The 18,825-nt window shown below is 39.1% G+C and overlaps 1 protein-coding gene across 1 annotated transcript; it reads left to right on the top strand.

Annotated features, from left to right (window-relative positions):
* Nucleotides 1-7,135: 7,135 nt before the first annotated feature.
* Nucleotides 7,136-8,677, top strand: LOC104116446 (uncharacterized). Its single transcript, XM_009627300.2, has one exon. It carries the CDS (start codon nucleotides 7,136-7,138, stop codon nucleotides 8,675-8,677), a length of 1,542 nt encoding a protein of 513 aa, XP_009625595.2.
* The last annotated feature ends 10,148 nt before the right edge of the window (nucleotides 8,678-18,825 follow it).

The following is an 18,825-nucleotide window of genomic DNA, read 5'->3' as shown; positions in this document are numbered from 1 at the left end:
GCCACGTTTATCGGTAGAATTATTTCACCTTGGGTAGTTTCACATGCCATATTGAATCCGTTTAGAACCAGGGTTGCGGGTACGATCTGGTCCTGTAAACCGAGTTGTTCTACAACTTTCGATCTAATATTGTTGGTCGAGCTACCTGGATCAATTAACACACGTTTAACTTTAGTTTTATTCATGAGTACGGATATTACCAGTGCATCATTGTGAGGTTGCATGATCCCTTCTGTATCTTCATCATTAAAGGAAAAGGTTCCTATGGGTGCGTAATCCCAAGCTCGAGACCGCTTTTCTCTCATAACCGATGTGTTAGTGTGTTTAAGTACCGGCCCCTGAGGAGTATCGATGCCACCGATGATAATGTGGGTGACGTGCTGTGGTTCTTCCTGTTCGTGTTGTTTACCGAAATCCCTATTTTTGAAATTGTTTTTGGCTCTGTCGATTAGAAATTCTCGAAGGTGCCCTTTATTGAATAACCGGGCTACCTCCTCTCTTAGTTTCCTGTAATCTTCCATTATGTGCCCATAGGTGCCATGATATTCACACATTTGATTGGGGTTCCTCTGGGCAGGATCGGTCTGCATGGGTCGAGGCTATTTAGTATCCTTGATACATCCGATAGCCGACACGATGGTGGACGCGTCGATGCTAAAGTTATACTCCGATAGCCGTGGTGCTTCCTTAGGTCCAATATGCCTATCAAACCCATTTCTGTTCATAAGTCCCCGAGATCCTTGGCTTCGAGCATTTCGCTTTTCTCCTCGTACGAGGTTACGTGGAAGTTCGTTACCCCGACGATCTTCATTGTATGGCCGATATCGATCCTTGCTTGATCTTGATTCTCGATCGGTATCCCCTTTAAAATCGGATCCAGAACTCAACTGGTCATCTTCGACCCTTACTTTTTATTGTTACCGATTATGCTCATCGGCCCAAGTAATAGGTTATGTTTTGACCACTGTGAAGTCGTAGAACTTCGTTCGTTCAAACCTTGAGTGAAAGCCTGAACGACCCAATCGTCTGTGACTGGTGGCAGATCCATCTATTCCATTTGAAAACGAGATACGAACTCCCTCAGCATCTCGTTATCCTTTTGTCTTACCTTGAAAAGGTTCGATTTCCTTGTTGTGATTTTTTTGGTGCCGGCATGTGCTTTTACAAAAGAATCTTCTAACATGGAAAACGAGTCGATGAATTCGGTGGTAGGTTGTGATACCAAACCATTGCTCCCTTTGAGAGCGTCTCTCCGAATTTTTTTAACAACACAGATTCGATTTCATCGTCTTCTAACTCATTGCCCTTGATGGCACACGTGTAAGAGGTGACGTGTTCGTTGGGGTCGATCGTTCCGTTATATTTGGGAATTTCGGGTATACGAAATTTTTTGGGGATTGGTTTTGGGGCTGCGCTCGAGGGGAAAGGCTTTTGCACGAATTTTTTGAAATCTATTCCTTTTATCATTGGTGGAGCTCCCGGGATCTGATCCACCCTGGAGTTATATGTTTCTATTTTTTTATCGTTGGTTTCGACTCGCTTAGTGAGCTCCTCGAGCATTTTAGCAATTTCGGGAGTAATCCCCGATTCTTGCTCATTTGACCAAACTATGGCCTGCTCCGTTCTGTGGGCAATTTCTCGAGGTGGACAGGGCTCCGGCCTGCTCAGTAGTTAGGTTTGGCTCTGCAACTGAGCTATTGCTTCCTGTTGAGCTTGAAACATTTCGAAAATCATACACAAGCTGATGTCGTTTTCCTCGACGTTATGGGTATCTCGAGCTGCAGACCGAGTGCCACCATGAATGCTATTTTCAGGTTCAGAATACAGGTTCGCTCAATGGCCACATGTGAATTGATATCTGTAGGCACTTCGATTCGAGCTCCAACAGCGTTGACAAGTGGTCTTTCGGTACTGGGTGTCAAGTTATTATTCTCATCTTGAAGACCAGCTTTGTTGTCAATAGTTGAAGCCATTTGATTGGTAGTTAGTCGTTGCTAATTCGAAATCCCAGATACTTTCGGTAAAGCGCAAAATGGTGTGTTTTTTAGGACTCGTATCAAATAACCACTGTTATCCTTAACCCCATGGTGGGCGCTAAACTGTTTACCCGAAAAACGGATATAGTTGAATTTGTACGTAGTTCTAAGGATATGTGGTATAGCTTGATGCAAATCGTAGGGATAAATAGAAATATCAAATATGGATTGCAAAAAGTGCAAAATAAACAAGGTTGGAAAGAAGATGATTTTTAGGACTAAACACAATGAGTCAATTAATGAAATTTAAAAGAATAATCCTTGAATACAGGAGAATATGGTGCTTGCATTACAATGTAAGCCAAAAAACACTACCCTCTATAGAATTGTAGCCATCCTCTTTATAGTGGAAAACCCACTTTAGATATAATTAAAAATACATAGTGGAGAACCCACGATAAATTAGTTTTTCTTTTAATTTTCGCCGAGATTCTCTCCCTTAGTGTGTTCGCAACGGCTCTTGTCTGTGAGCTCGAGCTCTATCGGCCTCGGTACTAGTCGATATTGCTTCTAGAACTCGATGTGGACTCGGGATCACGTGATGATTCGGATTCGATCCCGGTTGGCCTCTGCCCCTTAAGCTCGAAATCATCTCATCATAGTTCGATTCGGACCCGAGCTCGATAATGACTTTGAACTCGGTGTTCGATCTATACCCGAAATCTAAAGCTTGTTTGTACCACTTTCGGAACCCATCTTGATATTACGAAATTTTTCTTTGATCCATTATGTTTCGACCCCGATCAATCGTACGAAGGCCGAAATCTGTTTCGACCGTATACAATTATAACTTCTCATTTCTTTCATTAATACTTGAAAATCTTAGATCGAGGACTCAAGAAGAACCGAAACTAGGTGAGCTGTCTTGTTTAGATTCATTTTACATGCATTTCTTACATTCATGTACAGATGATTAATCATGTTCTTTCTTATCACGATTAGTGAGATTAGGCTGATATCATGCCTCACTATTGTTCATTTAATTTAATTATCTACTAATAAAACTTGGTACGTAGACCAATTCAGAAAAGAAAGCAAAAAAAAAAAAAAAAAAGAGATCTTATGACTATTGGGCCCGTTTGGATTGGCTTAAAAAAAGTAACTTTTAAGTTAAGTGCTTAAAAATACTTTATAAGTGCTTGAACTTGTTTTATAAATAAGCAATTACGTGTTTGGATAAAAGCGCTGAAACTTAAAACAAGCTGATGAATTGTTTGGTAAACAAGTGCTGGTAAGCACTTTTTCTTGTTAAAATGACTGAAATATCCTTAAAGTTGTTAACATTATAAAGAAGATGATGACCATAATATTATATTTTCCGTTCATAACTTCAAATTAAGGGGTAACACGTAAATTCATTGAATGATTTGATTTTAGAATATAGTTGCACCAATTAAAAAAAAGGAAGGATTCAACGACCAAAAAAATTAAATGTTATGGAACCAAAAAAAGGAGCCAAAAGAACAATATTTATAAAATATTGGAATGTATCAAATATTATTTAAAAAACTATTATTTGCTTCACGTTAAGAACTTCAAGAAATTGACAAATATTGGAGAATGGAAAAAAAATAGTATGTTGTAGGATTTTTACTTAGGGATAATTTCGGGATTAAAAAATATTATAAAGGATAAAAATATAATATTCTTGGTCAAAGCAATATGACTTTTAAGTCAATTTAAAAAAAGTTGAATTTTTCAACTTATTTGTTTTGATTTTTTTAAAACAAATTTTAACTTTTTTTAAGTTTATTTTTTTATTGTAAAATAATTCAACAAGTTAAAAACTGACCAACTTTTAAGCTCATACAAGCAGACTTTTATGTCAGTGTGAAAAGAGTTTTGCTTTTCACCTTGACTAGCTAACTTAATTACACCAAGAGATTAAAAATTGATGCTTTGTCTGTGTGCGGCAAAAAGTGAGTAAAAACACAATCATTTTCATGATTTTAATAGGTGTCATATTTCTGTTCATTTTAGCCGCAATTTCTTGATTTGAGCATGTTTTTCCTCAAGTGATGTACCGTCATCTAAAAAGCCATGTATATAGAAAGAATCATAGAAACGTACAAAAAACCAGAAATATGTGAAATACAATGAGAAGAAAAAGTAACAAGGGAGACGCAAGCAAAAGACAGAAACACACTTTCGGAGTCTTTTTACTACGTAATTCAAAGGCCTTTTCTTTGGACGGTCGAAAGAAAAAAGAAAACAATGAGAGTTTGACTCTCTCGGTATGGTCGGTCCGTGGTCAAACCAAATGATTTTAACTTTTATACTCGTACACTAATTAATATTTCGACACGTTTACTCTTTATTAGTCATGTAATAAATCATTGAATTTACAACTGTAAACATTATACGCTAGAGGGTCAATACTTATCTTCTTTTTGTAAGATTTAAATTGCGCTTTCAAATCTTTTTGACATTAACGTTCTTGAATTGTATCTTCCATAGAAGTAATTAAGCTGAAGTTGCTGCCTCCCGAACTTTTCTTTCTAGAATTAAATTTGATTATTTTCATTGATATAAGACTATGTGTTAATACAATTATTCGCCAAATCCTAACTCGGATATATACCTGTTGAGTTGATAAAGAATGTATAAATTAAGGTTTGTATATCTTTAGTACTAAATTAATTTAAGGATTTTCATTGTTGGCATACGTATGGTTGACGGCCTACATGGAAAAGATGGTGGGCTTACATCACTTGAGGAAAAAAATGTTCAAATCAAGAAAATTTGCGGGAAAGAAGATCTCTTGGCTTGTGCTCACAAACAACCAAGAAAACGTTTTTTCTCTATAATCCTAGAACATGTAATAAGTACATATGTGCATTAGAATGATCATATACTATAAAACATCTGGGGGGAAACATCCTTCCAAACTAAGGTTTTCACACATTGGTGGATTCACACAAAAGTGACCTAAATGTTTTTTGAAGAGACGTGGGGGACAATAACAATTTTGAAACGTTTAGACATAACGCACAACACAGGCATATCATATCAGCCCTGCATGTTTTAAGTTTGTCATAAAGGTGTGTACGGGTAAAATCAAGGGAAATGTCCACCCCGATTCCCCGATGAAAGAACGAAGGGGGAACACAGACCCATGACCTTGTTATCGGGGCCAGAGACCCGTCGAGACCCGGGAAGGATGAACGATATGTTCGACATCAGATGCGGTAAAGCGACGCACCCCAGACCGAGTGTGGCTTCTAGACCTCGGGAGACGTGATGTACAGTTATGCTCGACTGATAGGGGGCCGCAATACTCGCCCTCAACCAGATATCGCAAAGCGAATCTCGCTTGATATCGATTATGGATCAACAATTACCGGTTGAAGAAGATTTTACCTTTTTTAGACTTGTGTTAGGACTGAAACTCTCCTACTATATAAATGAAAAATATTTCTTTAGTCTGACACATTGTAACATACGATTCAAGGCAATAAAATTTATTTTTACCTTCTAGATACTGTTAAGAATCTTGCTCATTTGTTTTATTCTTCATTCACGACCGGGCTCAAACCGACAGTCCAATTGAGGGCAAGGTCAATGTTCAACCTAAGTTCAAGCTTGGTATTAAGAAAGGTAACACTAAACACCAAGAACCCAAACGAAGGAAAACTGGGCCCAAACTGGGGAAAGACTGTATCGAGTTATCAGAATAACCGGTAAGGGTTCATATAAATTCAAGGCGGGAAATAGTGTACGATGGGTTTAAAGTATCTTAGATTTATGTTTTGATGATCTAAAAACCTTATTGTCAAGAACTAGATAAAGGACCTGATGCACACTTGGTATATTTATCCTTCAATGGACTTAAGCTAATGTGAGCTGTATGACTTCAGATAGAAAAGAACCAACGCAGGGACCTGATCCCTTGGAGTTTCCCTGATAGCAGTACGAAGTCAACTCTACAGCTGAAAAGTGACTGCCTGCACTGTACATGCTACAGTGTAGTAGTCACTTGCCATTGGGAAGGTCTTTTTACCAACCAAGTGTTTACATCATCTAAGTGATGTCATTCAAAGTATATTAACAAGAAGCATTACAAAAAAACATCACTTGAACACTTGTGATATTCACACAAAAGCATTCAAGATCTGATTATTCTGCATTGAAGTCACAAGTGCATCAAGAATAAAGTGCAACACTACTATGGACCAGTTCCATAATAAGTCTTTTGTATGTCCTTAGTTGAGTTGTATCTTTGTATTTGCTATTTATTGTAATTCGTACTTTGCTTATCTAGAAGCTTAAATTAGGAACCTCAAAAACCACAAACCTGTAGAGCTTGTGTCGTGACTAGAGTTAGTCATGAGTTGAAGTCTTTGTAATAGGTGTATTGCAAAGTGGCTTGTAATAGGTGTATTGCAAGTTAGTAAGGGATTAAGAGTTTAATTCTTAGGTTGCAATAGGTTGTAATCTAAAGATAGCTCAGTAGTGAAGTTGAAATCCTACCAGTGTAGGTCGTGGTTTTTTATCCCCTTGAGCAGGGACTTTTCCACGTAAAAATCTCTCGTGTCATTTACTTAATAGTTCATTAGCCATTTTTGTGGGAACTGGTATAGGACCAAGTCTCTATACAGTTTGGTGAACTCATACATTCTATCAATTGGTATCAAAGCAGGTTCTTTCTAAAAGGTTAACACCTAGAGAGGATTCTCACCATGGTTGCTCAACCAAACTTCGAGGAAGGACAATCAACTTACAGGCCCCCAAGATTCAATGACCAATAGTATGGGTGGTGGAAAACTCGAATGCATGACTTTATAATGGCAGAAGACTTTGAGTTATGGGATGTTATTTGTGACGGTCCATATATCCCAACAAAAAAGGTAGGAGAGCCTGCTGTAATGGTGCAAAAAACCAGGAAGGAGTACAATGACGCTGACAGGAAAGCTGTAGAGAAGAACTTTCGTGCCAAAAAGATTTTGGTGTGTGGTATAGGACCTGATGAATATAACAGGATTTCAGCATATCAGTCTGCCTAGGAGATGTGGGAAGCTTTACAAACGGCACATGAAGGAACTACTTAAGTAAAGCAGTCCAAGATCGATATGCTCACCACTGAGTATGAGCTCTTTAGAATGAAAGATGATGAATCCATTCAAGACATGCATACTCGATTCACTTCCATTATAAATGAGCTAAACTCTCTTGGAGAAATCATTCCTAGGAACAAGATCGTGAGGAAAGTTCTTAGCATTTTACCCACCTCCTGGGAAAGTAAGGTGAATGCTATCATTGAAGCCAAGGATCTGCAGACATTGACTATGGACGAGCTAGTTGGGAATCTGAAAACCTACGAGATGAAGAGAAAGGAGGACAGTGAAAGAAGAGAATCAAAGAAGGAGAAGAAGCTGGTTCTCAAAGCTGAAAACAATGATTCGAGTAAGGAGAATAACATGACATACCTTACCAGAAGGTTTCAGAAAATGGTTCGAAGAAATGGAGGTATACCAAAGAGAGGCAGTTTCAGCAAACCAAAGAATTATGACCTATGTCATAAGTGTGGAAAGCCAGGGCATTTCATCAAGGACTGTCATCTTCTGAAGCAAGAGCATTTCGAGCACAACTCTGATAAAGCAGCCAAGAGGAACCCGGTTCCTGAAAAATTCTTCAAAAGGAAAAACGTAGCTGACAATGTTGAGAAGCAAGCTCTTGCAGCATGGGGAGACTCCTCCAGTGAATCAGAAGAAGAAAATGATGCAGGTGATGGTTCCATGATGGCAGTTGAAAATGAAGCAAATGAATATGACTCAATATTTGCTTTGATGGCTCAGTCAGACGATGATGAAGATGATGACAATGATGAGGTAAACTTTAGGGAAGTTCAGAGGAATCTGAAATCTTACTCTCCCAAGAAATTCATGTCATTAGCTAATGTCTTGATTGATGCATATCATAGTCTTGTGAGTGATAAGGATACCTTGACCAGAGAGTTAGGAGATGCTGAGCATACTAGAGATGACTTGGTGGTTTATGGAGTTGACCTGAAAGAAACTATAGAAAATCTAAAAAATAAGAAGGAGGTTCTAATAGAAAACATTGCTAGTGTAGAACATGAAAGAGATGATTTAATGGTAGTTGTAGTTAACTTGAAAGAAACCACAGAGAACTTTAGTAAAGAAAAGAATGCCTTAGTGGAGAAAGTTGCCATTACTGAGCAAGAAAGAGATGATCTCTTAGTGGTAATCGTAGACCTAGAGGAAATAATTGAGGGTCTTAAAGTAGAATGTAGGCCTGGAAATTCTGAAAAAGGGAAGGAAGTAGCTAGTGAGGCACATATTAAACTTGAAAATGAGTTGAATAATGTGAAAACTAGTCTGTGTGTTGAGCTTGAGAAAAATAGGCAGCTTCAAGCAGAATTGGAGAAAGTAAAAAAAGATCTTGAGAAATCTCTTAAGTGGACCTGGTCCTCAGATGCTATTACTGCCATGTATTTTAATAATGGTGGAAACAGGCAGGAAATAAGGTTCCAAAGGGAGAAAGTTCCCTATAACCCTCATAGCAAGTACGTCACTGTACATGATAACTGGTTGTGTACCTACTGTGGGAACATTTCAAGGAAAATTGCCAAGCCAGAGTCCAGTCTGTTCAGAAAAACAAAGTTTTTGCTGAAAAAGTAACTACTGGAAGAGGACCAAGTGCCACTCACAAAAAATGCATGTTGCCTGCATGGACTAGAAGAGCTCTCATTTATTCCTTTTTATCATTACAAGGGAACCAAACTTGTTTGGGTTCCTAAATCTAACCCTTGATTTATCTATGCAGGGAAAAGTGTAAGGAAGCAGTCAACAATGGATTATGGACAGTGGATGCTCTAAGCATATGACTGGGAATACCATGGACTTTCTTTCACTAAAAGCCCTGCAAGGAGGGAATGTATCCTTTGGAAATGGAAAAAGGGGTACATACTTGGTGTTAGAAGAGTTGGAAAGTCTCTCTCACACTCAATTGAGAACGTGTACTATGTAAATGGTCTGAAGTATAGTCTCTTGAGTGTTTCTCAAATCTGTGATAAAGTAAACAATGTGGAGTTCTTGTCAAAGGTGTGCACAGTTACTAATCTGGTAACTAGCGAAGTGGTACTAGTGGCCAAAAGATACAAGAACATCTACGTTGCTGATTTTGAGTCCCTACAAAGTGGTGATATGAGCTGCTTGAAAGCAGTTGATGATGATGCAGAGTTATGGCACAGAAGGCTGGGACATGCAAGCGTCTCTCTTCTGAACAAGCTGATACAGAAGGACCTGGTTCGTGGATTGCCAAATTCAAAATTCAAGGAGCACAGAGTATGCGATGCATGTGCTAGAGGAAAGCATGTGAAATCCTCATTCAAGCCAAAGAAGGATGTCATCACATCAAAACCACTTGAACTCCTTCATATGGATCTATGTGGCCCTATGAGAGTGCCAAACAGAGGAGGAAAGAGATATATTTTTGTGATAGTAAATGACTACTCAAGATTTACTTGGACACTGTTTCTCAGAGCCAAGAATGAGACCTTCGAAGTGTTTGTAGCCTTTGTCAAGAAAATCCAAGTGAAGATGGAATCAAAAGTGTTTTGCCTCAGATCCGATCATGGAACAGAATTTGACAATGCCAAGTTTGATGAATTCTGCAGTGAAAATGGCATCACCCACAACTTCTCAGCAAAATAAAGTTGTAGAAAGGAAGAACAGAACCCTTGAAGATATAGCTAGAACAATGCTTATTGATAGTGGGATAGCCAAAAACTTCTGGGTAGAAGCCATAAATACAGCCTACTACTTGGTGAACAAGTGCATGATTAGATCCTTCTTGAACAAAACTCCCTATGAACTACTCAATAGAAAGAAGCCCAAGCTGACTAACCTAAGAATGTTTGGGTTCAAATGTTATGTTCTCAAGATGAAGTAATTTTTCTGGGGTATTCCTCTCAAAGAAAAGCTTACAAGGTTTACAATAAAAGGACTCAGTGTGTGGAAGAAAGTGTTCATGTAATCTTTAATGAGACACTTCCATCTGGTGAGAAGAGAAACAAGGATGATCAAGACAGTGAGCCACACCTAGTTCCAGGAGAGATCACCGACATGGCAAATGGAAAGGCAGATATGATGAGTCAAATGAATGAGACAAATGAAGACAATGCAACCTCTTCCTCTCCAGCTCAAAAGAAACTAGGTACACATATCACAACCACTGAAGCTGAAGAAAGAGTAGCTAGTGCAATTCAAAGTACCCCACATGCAGCAGAAAGAGGAATTCAAGGGAACCATTCAGGATTACCTAGTTCTTCCACTAATGAGATTCTGGTTCCAAATTGGAAACACAAAATCTCTCATCCTCTCGATAATATAATAACCCCCTTGATTCTAGAGTCCAAACTAGATCAAAAGCCAGAAATTCACTTGCCTTCTCAGCCTTCCTCTCCCAAATAGAACCCAAAAATATTAAGGAAGCCTTGAAGGATGCAAACTGGATTACAGCTATGCAGGAGGAGCTACATCAATTTGAAGGGAACAAAGTATGGCACCTGGTACCTAGACCCTCAGATAGAACCATCATAGGTTCGAGGTGGGTATTCAAGAATAAGCTTGATGAGTATGGAAGCATTACAAAGAATCAGGCAAGGCTGGTTGTCTAAGGTTACAATCAGGAGGAAGGAATGATTATGATGAGACTTTTTCTCCAGTTGCTCGTATGGAAACTATCAGAATTCTCATTGCCTTTGCATCACATATGGAATTCACCTTGTTCCAAATAGATGTCAAAAGTGAATTTCTGAATAGTTTTCTAAAGGAAGAAGTCTATGTTAAGCATCCTCCAGGTTTTGAATGTCATAAACATCCCGAATATGTGTTGAAATTAGACAAGGCACTGTATGGTTTGAAGTAGATTCCTCGAACTTGGTATGAAAGGTTGTCAAAGTTTCTCTTAGAAAATGGCTTTACAAGAGAAAAAATTGACAACACTCTATTTCTGAAGAAATGAGAAAGGAACCTGCTCATTTTTCAGGTATATGTTGATGCTATTATCTTTGGGGCAACAGCTGACTCACTTTGTGAGAAATTTGCAAAACTTATGGGAAGTGAGTTTGAGATGAGCATGATGAGGGAGCTGAACTTTTTCTTGGGTCTTCAAGTGAAGCAGTCCACGAAGGGAACTTGTATTAGTCAGTAGAAATATATCAAAGAGCTTTTGAAGAGGTTTGATATGGAAGAATCAAAGGTTATTGACACCCTCATTGCCACTGCCGCTAAGCTAGACATGGATGAATCTGGCTCTCCTGTAAATCAAACAATGTATCGAGGCATTAGTGGATCACTCCTCTACCTCACTGCTAGCAGGCTAGATATTGTATTAAGTGTGGGTTTATGTGCAAGGTTTCAATCAAATCCCAAGGAATCTCTTCTAAAAGCTGCTAAAAGGATTCTGAGATATCTTAAGGGAACACAAGACCTGGTTCTGTATTTCCCTTAAGGTGACAACTTTAATCTTGTTGGTTATGCTGACACTGACTATGCAGGTTACCTTGTGGACAGGAAGAGAACATCTGGAATGGCTCATTTCTTAGGATCCTATCTGATTTCATGGGGTTCAAGGGAGTAAAATTCAGTAGCTCTCTCAATAGTTAAAGCAGAATATGTTGTTGCAGCGTCCTATTATGCTTAGCTCTTGTGGATCAAACAACAATTGGAGGATTTTGGGGTATACACTAATTGTGTACCTCTGTTATGTGACAACACCAGTGCACTCAACATGGAAAAGAACCCGGTCCAACACAAGAGAACCAAGCACATTGATATGAGACATCATTTTCTCAGCGACAACGTGGAGAAGGGGCTTATTTGCATGAAGTTATGTAGTAGAGAAGACCAAATTGCAGATATCTTCACCAAAGCTCTAAGCAGGGAACATTTTGAGAGAAATAGGATGTCATTGGGGTTAATCAAGCCAAATTGAGAACTTGATTCCCTTCCATATGGCTATGAAATTTACATTCATGTAAATCTAGCTAAAGTGTTTTCTAGCCAAGCTTAACTCACTTTTATACCGTTGCAGGTAGACACACATGATGATTCTAGAAGCTGAAGGAACAATGCATGAGCAACAAAAGAGAGTTGAAAATCTTTTTAAAAAGACCGGTCAGGAACCTAGTTCTTGTACCACAGGTTAGTAGTCTTGTGTTTTTCTCATGCGTATCTCAAAAGAAACAAAATTAACTACCACATCATCCACCTTTTCAGACCTTGTATATCACGTATTTTCTTTCAAATCTTTTAACTTCCTTCTGCAATGGTGCATCATCCCACAAACCTACCGCCGTTTCAGAACCCGTTTCTCTCTTCCCTCATAATTATCCTTTCCATCCTTAAAACCCCTTCATTCCTAAACTTGAGCGATCATCGATCTCTCTCACCATGGCTGAAGAGCAAGTTACCCTGCCCACCTTGGAAGGTAACATCTTCGACTCATCTACCACATTCGAAACACCACAAAAAATCCCCTCTTCCACCATTATTGACACTGATATATCCAAACCTGATTCCCTTTCACCTCTTATCTCTATCACCACTCCATCTGACCCTAATCTACCATGCATGCGTCTTAGGGAGAAGGGACTCCGCTCTTAGGAGAAAAAGGAACAATAGTGCTCTTTGAACCACCTGCACCTGAAGAAGCTACTAGGAACCCTGCTGATGAACCGGAACCCCTTCCTAGGGAAATAGGTCAGGAATCATCTTCCCAGGTCAGCTTTGACCTTGCTCCTTCTCCTCACTTTGACGTTGAGTCGTTGAAGTCTATCCCTCCTGTTGTGAAACCTAGTGATGAGGATGATCAGGATGATGTGGTTCTCAGTGCTCGCTTCATTATTAGAAAGCTCGTGGTCACTCCTGAGCCCCCTTCTAAGCGACCTACCATAAGGTTGCAAAAGAAGGAGGTTTTTGAGTCTTCCCGGAAGAAAAGCAGAAGCAGTAACAAGAAGAAGAAGAAGAAGAAGAAGAAGAAGAAGAAGAAGAAAAGGCTGATGAAGGAAGGGGAAATTGTGTATGAAAACAATATTCCAGTAGTAGAGGTGGATGAGGATGCTCATGAGGAACCAAGTTCCTGATCTGAGACATCTCTGAAAAAGAAACAATCTGTTGAGAGTGCTTCAAAGGAAGTTGTTGAAAAACTAAGTAAAAAGTTTGTGAAAGGTAGTGTCAAGTCTAAGCAAGTTGTGGAGGAAGAATCTGTGTCTGATGATGATATTCTGGTAAAATAAAGTGGTAAGGGAAAGTCCATTGGCAGGTCTGGAAAAAGGAAGTTGCAAACTATTGGGGAACCCGGTTATGCAAAAAGGGTAAAAAGTGTAAGTGTACTAGGGCAAGAAAGGTTGAGATATCAAAAAGTACTGTAGGGTCGCACTTTTGACCTTGAGATTTTTGAAATGGAGGGTATGAGACAAATTCTTGAGATGGTGGAGTTTCAGTTGTGGGGCCATATGTTCAAAGAGGATGTGGCCAAAGTATATGAGGATGAGGTCAAAAGCTTCTATGTCGACCTCTTCATTGTTGAAGATGACCACATCTGTGTTTTAGTGAATGGAGTGGATATGGTATTGGATGCTACTGTGTTGGGGGACATTCTCAAGGTTCCATCTGAAGGGTTGTCATCTGTGAGAGGTGCTCGTGGCTCTAATTTTAGGCGCGCCATTGTGAAATAAAAAGATATCCAACATGGGGAACGGGTACACAACAAGGATCTACTTCTTGTGTACCAATAGTTGTTCGAGTTGGTTAACAAGGTTCTACTCCCTCATGCTGAAAGAAGGTCCATTACTTCCAGGTCTGATCTATACTTAATGGAAACACTAGATGAGTTTTGTTCTATCAACTTGCCTGCCATTATGATTGAACATATACAGAAAGTGGTAGCTTTTAAAGATGGGAACCATGGACTTCCGTATGGCTTTCTTCTCATGCGTGTCTTCACGTTCTTTGATGTACCCTTAGGAAATCCCATGATGGGGACTAGGAAATAAACCTTCTCAAAAACTACACTGGAGGAATGTGAATGTATTGAAAAGGTTGGAGGAATGGGAAGCACTTCGACGATCTCACAGCTAATCAACGCCCAGAATTGTGCCACATAAGAGATTAGGAAGTTGAAGGCACGGAACTCCATTATGGAGACTCAGCTTAGTCAGGCTATAGCAGCAGTAGGACCCTCCAGTTCATCAAGTGAAGAAGTTTCTCGTCTGTCTAAAGAAAACGCTGAGCTCAGGCAACAGGTGGAGAACCTGAGAGAGAAACTGCTCGCGGTGCAAATGTCCACAAATTCTGGGATTGACCTTGTTCTCAATACTCCTGTTGCCTCCTTCAAGCCTTCCTCCTCTAGTGCTCCCTAAGAAAATCTTCCAGTGACCAGTGTCAAGTTTCTATCTTTTGTTTTGATGACTTGTGGTAGTTTTTTGTTTTTTTTATGATGTGGATGGAGTTCACATGTAGTTCTCCCGCTTTCAACAGTCCAAACTTGCTTTTGCTATAATGGAAAAGGCTTATGTTTTATAAAAATCAATGAAGACTATCTTTTGTTGTTAAATGCTTGTCTCTTTTTGCTTCTCTTTTCTATCATGTTGTATGCACACATGTGGCATGAGTTAGCTAGGCTAGACTTCTTTATGAAGATTGCTTGCTTGTGTATTTTTAATGATTCCAAAAGAGGAAAGATAAATTGAAGCATGGGGATCTGATTAAGGGAGAAGCATAGAGTCCGGGGGAACTTGTGAAGTTCCTGGTACTTTATCTGGTTTCTTGTGCTCTGCAAATTATTGTCAATTTTTAAACTTTGTCATCATCAAAAAAGGGGAAATTGATGGGTTTAAAGTATCTTAGATTTATGTTTTGATGATCTAACAAACTTATTGTCAAGAACCAGATAAAGGACCTGATGCACGCTTGGTATATTTATCCATCAATAGACTTAAGCTAATGTGAGTTGGTTGACTTTAGATAGAAAAGAACCAACTCAGGAACCTAATCCCTTCGAGTTTCCCTGACAGCAGTGCAAAGTCAACTCTACAGTTGGAAAGTGACTGCCTGTACTGTACATGCTACAATGCAGAAACAATGCAGTAGTCACTTCCCATTGGAAAGGGATTTTTACTAACCAAGTGTTTACATCATCTAAGTGATGTCATTTAAAGTATATTAACAAGAAGCATTACAAAAAGCATCACTTGAACACTTGTGATATTCACACAAAAATATTCAAGATGTGATTATTCAGCATTGAAGTCACAAGTGCATCAAGAACAAAGTGCAACACTACTACGGACCAGTTCCATAACAAGTCTTTTGTATGTCCTTAGTTGAGTTGTATCTTTGTATTTGCTATTTATTGTAATTACTACTTTGTTTTATCTAGAAGCTTAAATTAGGAACCTCAAAAATCACAAACCTGTAGAGCTTGTGTCGTGACTAGAGTTAGTCATGAGTTGAAGTCTTTGTAATAGGTGTATTGCAAAGTGGCTTGTAATAGGTGTATTTCAAGTTAGTGAGGGATTAAGAGTTTAATTCCTAGGTTATAATAGGTTGTAATCTAAAGATTGCTTATTAGTGAAGTTGAAATCCTACCAGTGTAGGTCGTGATTTTTTATCCCCTTGAGCAGGGATGTTTCCACATAAATTTCTCTCATGTCATTTACTTACTGGTTCATTAGCTATTTCTGTGGGAACTGGTATAGGACCAGGTCTCTATACAGTTTGGTCAACTCATACATTCTATTAGTGTACAACTACCAAACAACTATAACGTGATACACTTAAAGGGGTACTACTTCTTATGGTACAAACTTAATTTCTTTCTTGGTCTTCACCAGGGCTCAACTCGTCACTGAAACCATCGGAACCCCTAGAACCACGGAGTGTTCGGGACCCTCAGGCTCGTAGAGTTCCTTCGCCTCGATCTCAAGTCTCTTAGCTTCTTCAATCTCGGTCGAAAGGACAAAACCTCGGGCATGGACCTCATTGAGGGTCTCTCTCCGGGATAGCCGCTATACGTACTCAGTCTTTGTCTTTAAGAGAGCCTCGGCTACCTCCACATTGGCCTTATACTGGGCCAACATTTCCTCGATGATAGAGGAATCAACAGAAGTTGCCTCCAACTTGGACCTAAGCACATTATATTCTTGGCTGAAGGCATCCCGTTCCGTGACAGCCAAGTTCAGTTGTGCTCGGAGTTCGTCATTTAACCGAGACCACTTATCGGCCTTGTTCTTTGCGACCCGGAGTTGGTCCTTGGCCTATACCAGCTTCACTTTTGCAGCCTCTTTTTCCAAAGCCAACAGGGCCATCCTGCCCTTCCACGCCTCAGTCGTGTCCTTGACCTCATCCATCTCAGCCCGAAGCTGGTCGATCATATCCATCTTTTCTTGGACATGTGAAGTTGCGTCGTTAGTCACCATGAGTAGATTCTTGCTTTTAGCCTCAAATATCATTACCTTCTCGACCAGGTTGGCGTCTCCTGCTTCAAGGTTGAGGCCTCTATATGGGCCTTTTCTAGCTCGGCTCAGAGAATCGGAAGGTCCTTGAGAGCCTCCTCTTGTTATTCACTAAGAGCCCTGTATATTTCCTTCTTCCGGACTTGCTCTTTGAGCTCGAACTCGAGCTGGTTGATCTCTAAGCGGGACCGAAAGAATCTTTCATGATGAAGCACTGAAGCCTGAAAAATAATGATGTCATCAGAACACACCTCAAACTAAGCAAGGTTCACAAAGAAGTACGAAGGATAGACGCCTTACCCGGTTCAGTGTATGTTACGCCTCATTGAGGAGGCTCGAAGTGCCCACTTCGTTCATCTTTGACTGGTCCTCCTCGGTCACCAGGCAATGAAGGTAACTAGCTACGCCCACCCGAGCGGACAAGACCTGCCACGACCCAATTTTACCTATAGGTCGTGATGGCGCCCAACACTACAGCTAGGCAAGCCAACTAGTAATTTAAACTCATATTCAATTCTTTTAAAATAAACTGAGTAATTGAACTCTTCTTAATTGCAGAAATTTAAAACTATATTAAAAGATTCTAGAAAATTAAAAATAATCAAGTCCAAACATTCTACTAGTGTGTGTGTGTGTATGCCAAGACCTAGTGTCACAAGTGTAGTAGCATCTTGTAGATTATACAAAACTCTAAATATTGTCTGAAATAAAATAGACAGAATGTAAATACAAGAAGACACATTGGTAGCTGCAGAACGGCTCCAAAAGGCACCTCACCACTACGCCTCTGGATAACATAGGTGTAAGATGATAGGTCCTCCATTAGTACTTGCCTCAGGTCCTGCACAAAAAGTGCATCAGGTGTAGTATGAGTACGTAAACAATGTGTACCCAGTAAGTATCAAGCCTAATCTCGAAGTGGTAGAGACGAGATGGACGACTTTGACACTCACTATGGGTAAATAATATTAATTGTAATAAAACTAGAATATCTAAATCAATATGATTCACAGAATTAACAATAATTTATTTAACCAGCAGAAATAATTAAATTCTTTCAAATGCAACAATTTGCAAACTATTAATTAAATTCACAAACTGCAATTGAAATGCCAAGGTATCGAATAATTATTATTATTAGGCACAATTTCTGTCGAGGTTGTACGATCCGATCCAGAGTGTCGTGTACACTGCCGAGGGACGTGCAGTGTGATCCATAAATACATCTATCATGGCGAGGAGTTCGACCCGCTCCACAAGAAAGGAGGATATTTTCTTATGTACCTTCGGAAGGAGAGTATAGTTATTATAAAATCAATTCAAGAGGATGAACAATTGTTTTAATAATTAATTAATTTAAACAGAAAATTAAGCATATGAGATTTTTACCTTTTAATATTTTTCCTAACAATTCACAATATATATATCAAATAATTTTAATTAAATAAAGAATATAATTTACACAAGGAATTCATAATTTGAGTCCTAAACTACCCTGACTTTAGCATAAATAGTAGCTATGCACGGACTCTCGTCACCTCGTGCGTACGTATCCTTCGCAATTTAGCACAAGTATTTAATTTAATCACCTATGAGGTAAATTTCCCCTTACAAGATTACACAAGAGACTTACCTTGTCTCAAAGTCCACTTTTCGATTTCCACATCGCGTTAAATTCTCAATTCGATGCCGTAAAATCTGAAACTATCCAAATGTTATACAAAATAATTAATACATGTTTAATAATTTGAATTTAGGATATTAAATAAATTACCCAAACCAAAATGGTAACATTCCTAAAATTCACAAATTTTCGGATGAAAATGTTACCCATAATCTCAAGAACTCAAATATATAATTTCTATCCAATTCCATAAAAAATTTCGTGATTAAAATCTCATTTTTATGAAAATCTAGGTTTATCATCTAAACCATTTATTTCTAAGATTTACAAGTTATAATCTACCCATAATCTATGTTTGCAACTCTGGGGGTGTAGATTTAACTTACCTTCCAATTGCTAGTTGAAATTCCCCTCTCAAAAGCTCTAAAATCACACGGAAATGGAGGAAAAATGGGCTCAAAATGGTTGATTCTCGTTTTTTTAAGCTTTCTGCCAAACATGCCTTTCGCACCTGCGGAAAAGCCTCGCAAGGGAGAATTTCACTCAACTTGCCCAGCCTCGCATCTGCGCATTTTGTCTCGCACCTGTGCATTCGCAGGTGCATAAATATTCCGCATCTGTTGTCAATTGCCTGCCCTCTCCTTTTTGCTTCTGCGAGCCAAACTCGCATCTGCGATGGTCGT

This window comes from Nicotiana tomentosiformis, chromosome 2 (assembly GCF_000390325.3).
Source record: "Nicotiana tomentosiformis chromosome 2, ASM39032v3, whole genome shotgun sequence".
In the NCBI taxonomy this organism is placed as follows: Eukaryota; Viridiplantae; Streptophyta; class Magnoliopsida; order Solanales; family Solanaceae; genus Nicotiana; species Nicotiana tomentosiformis.
This window is presented reverse-complemented; position numbering and strand designations above follow the sequence as displayed.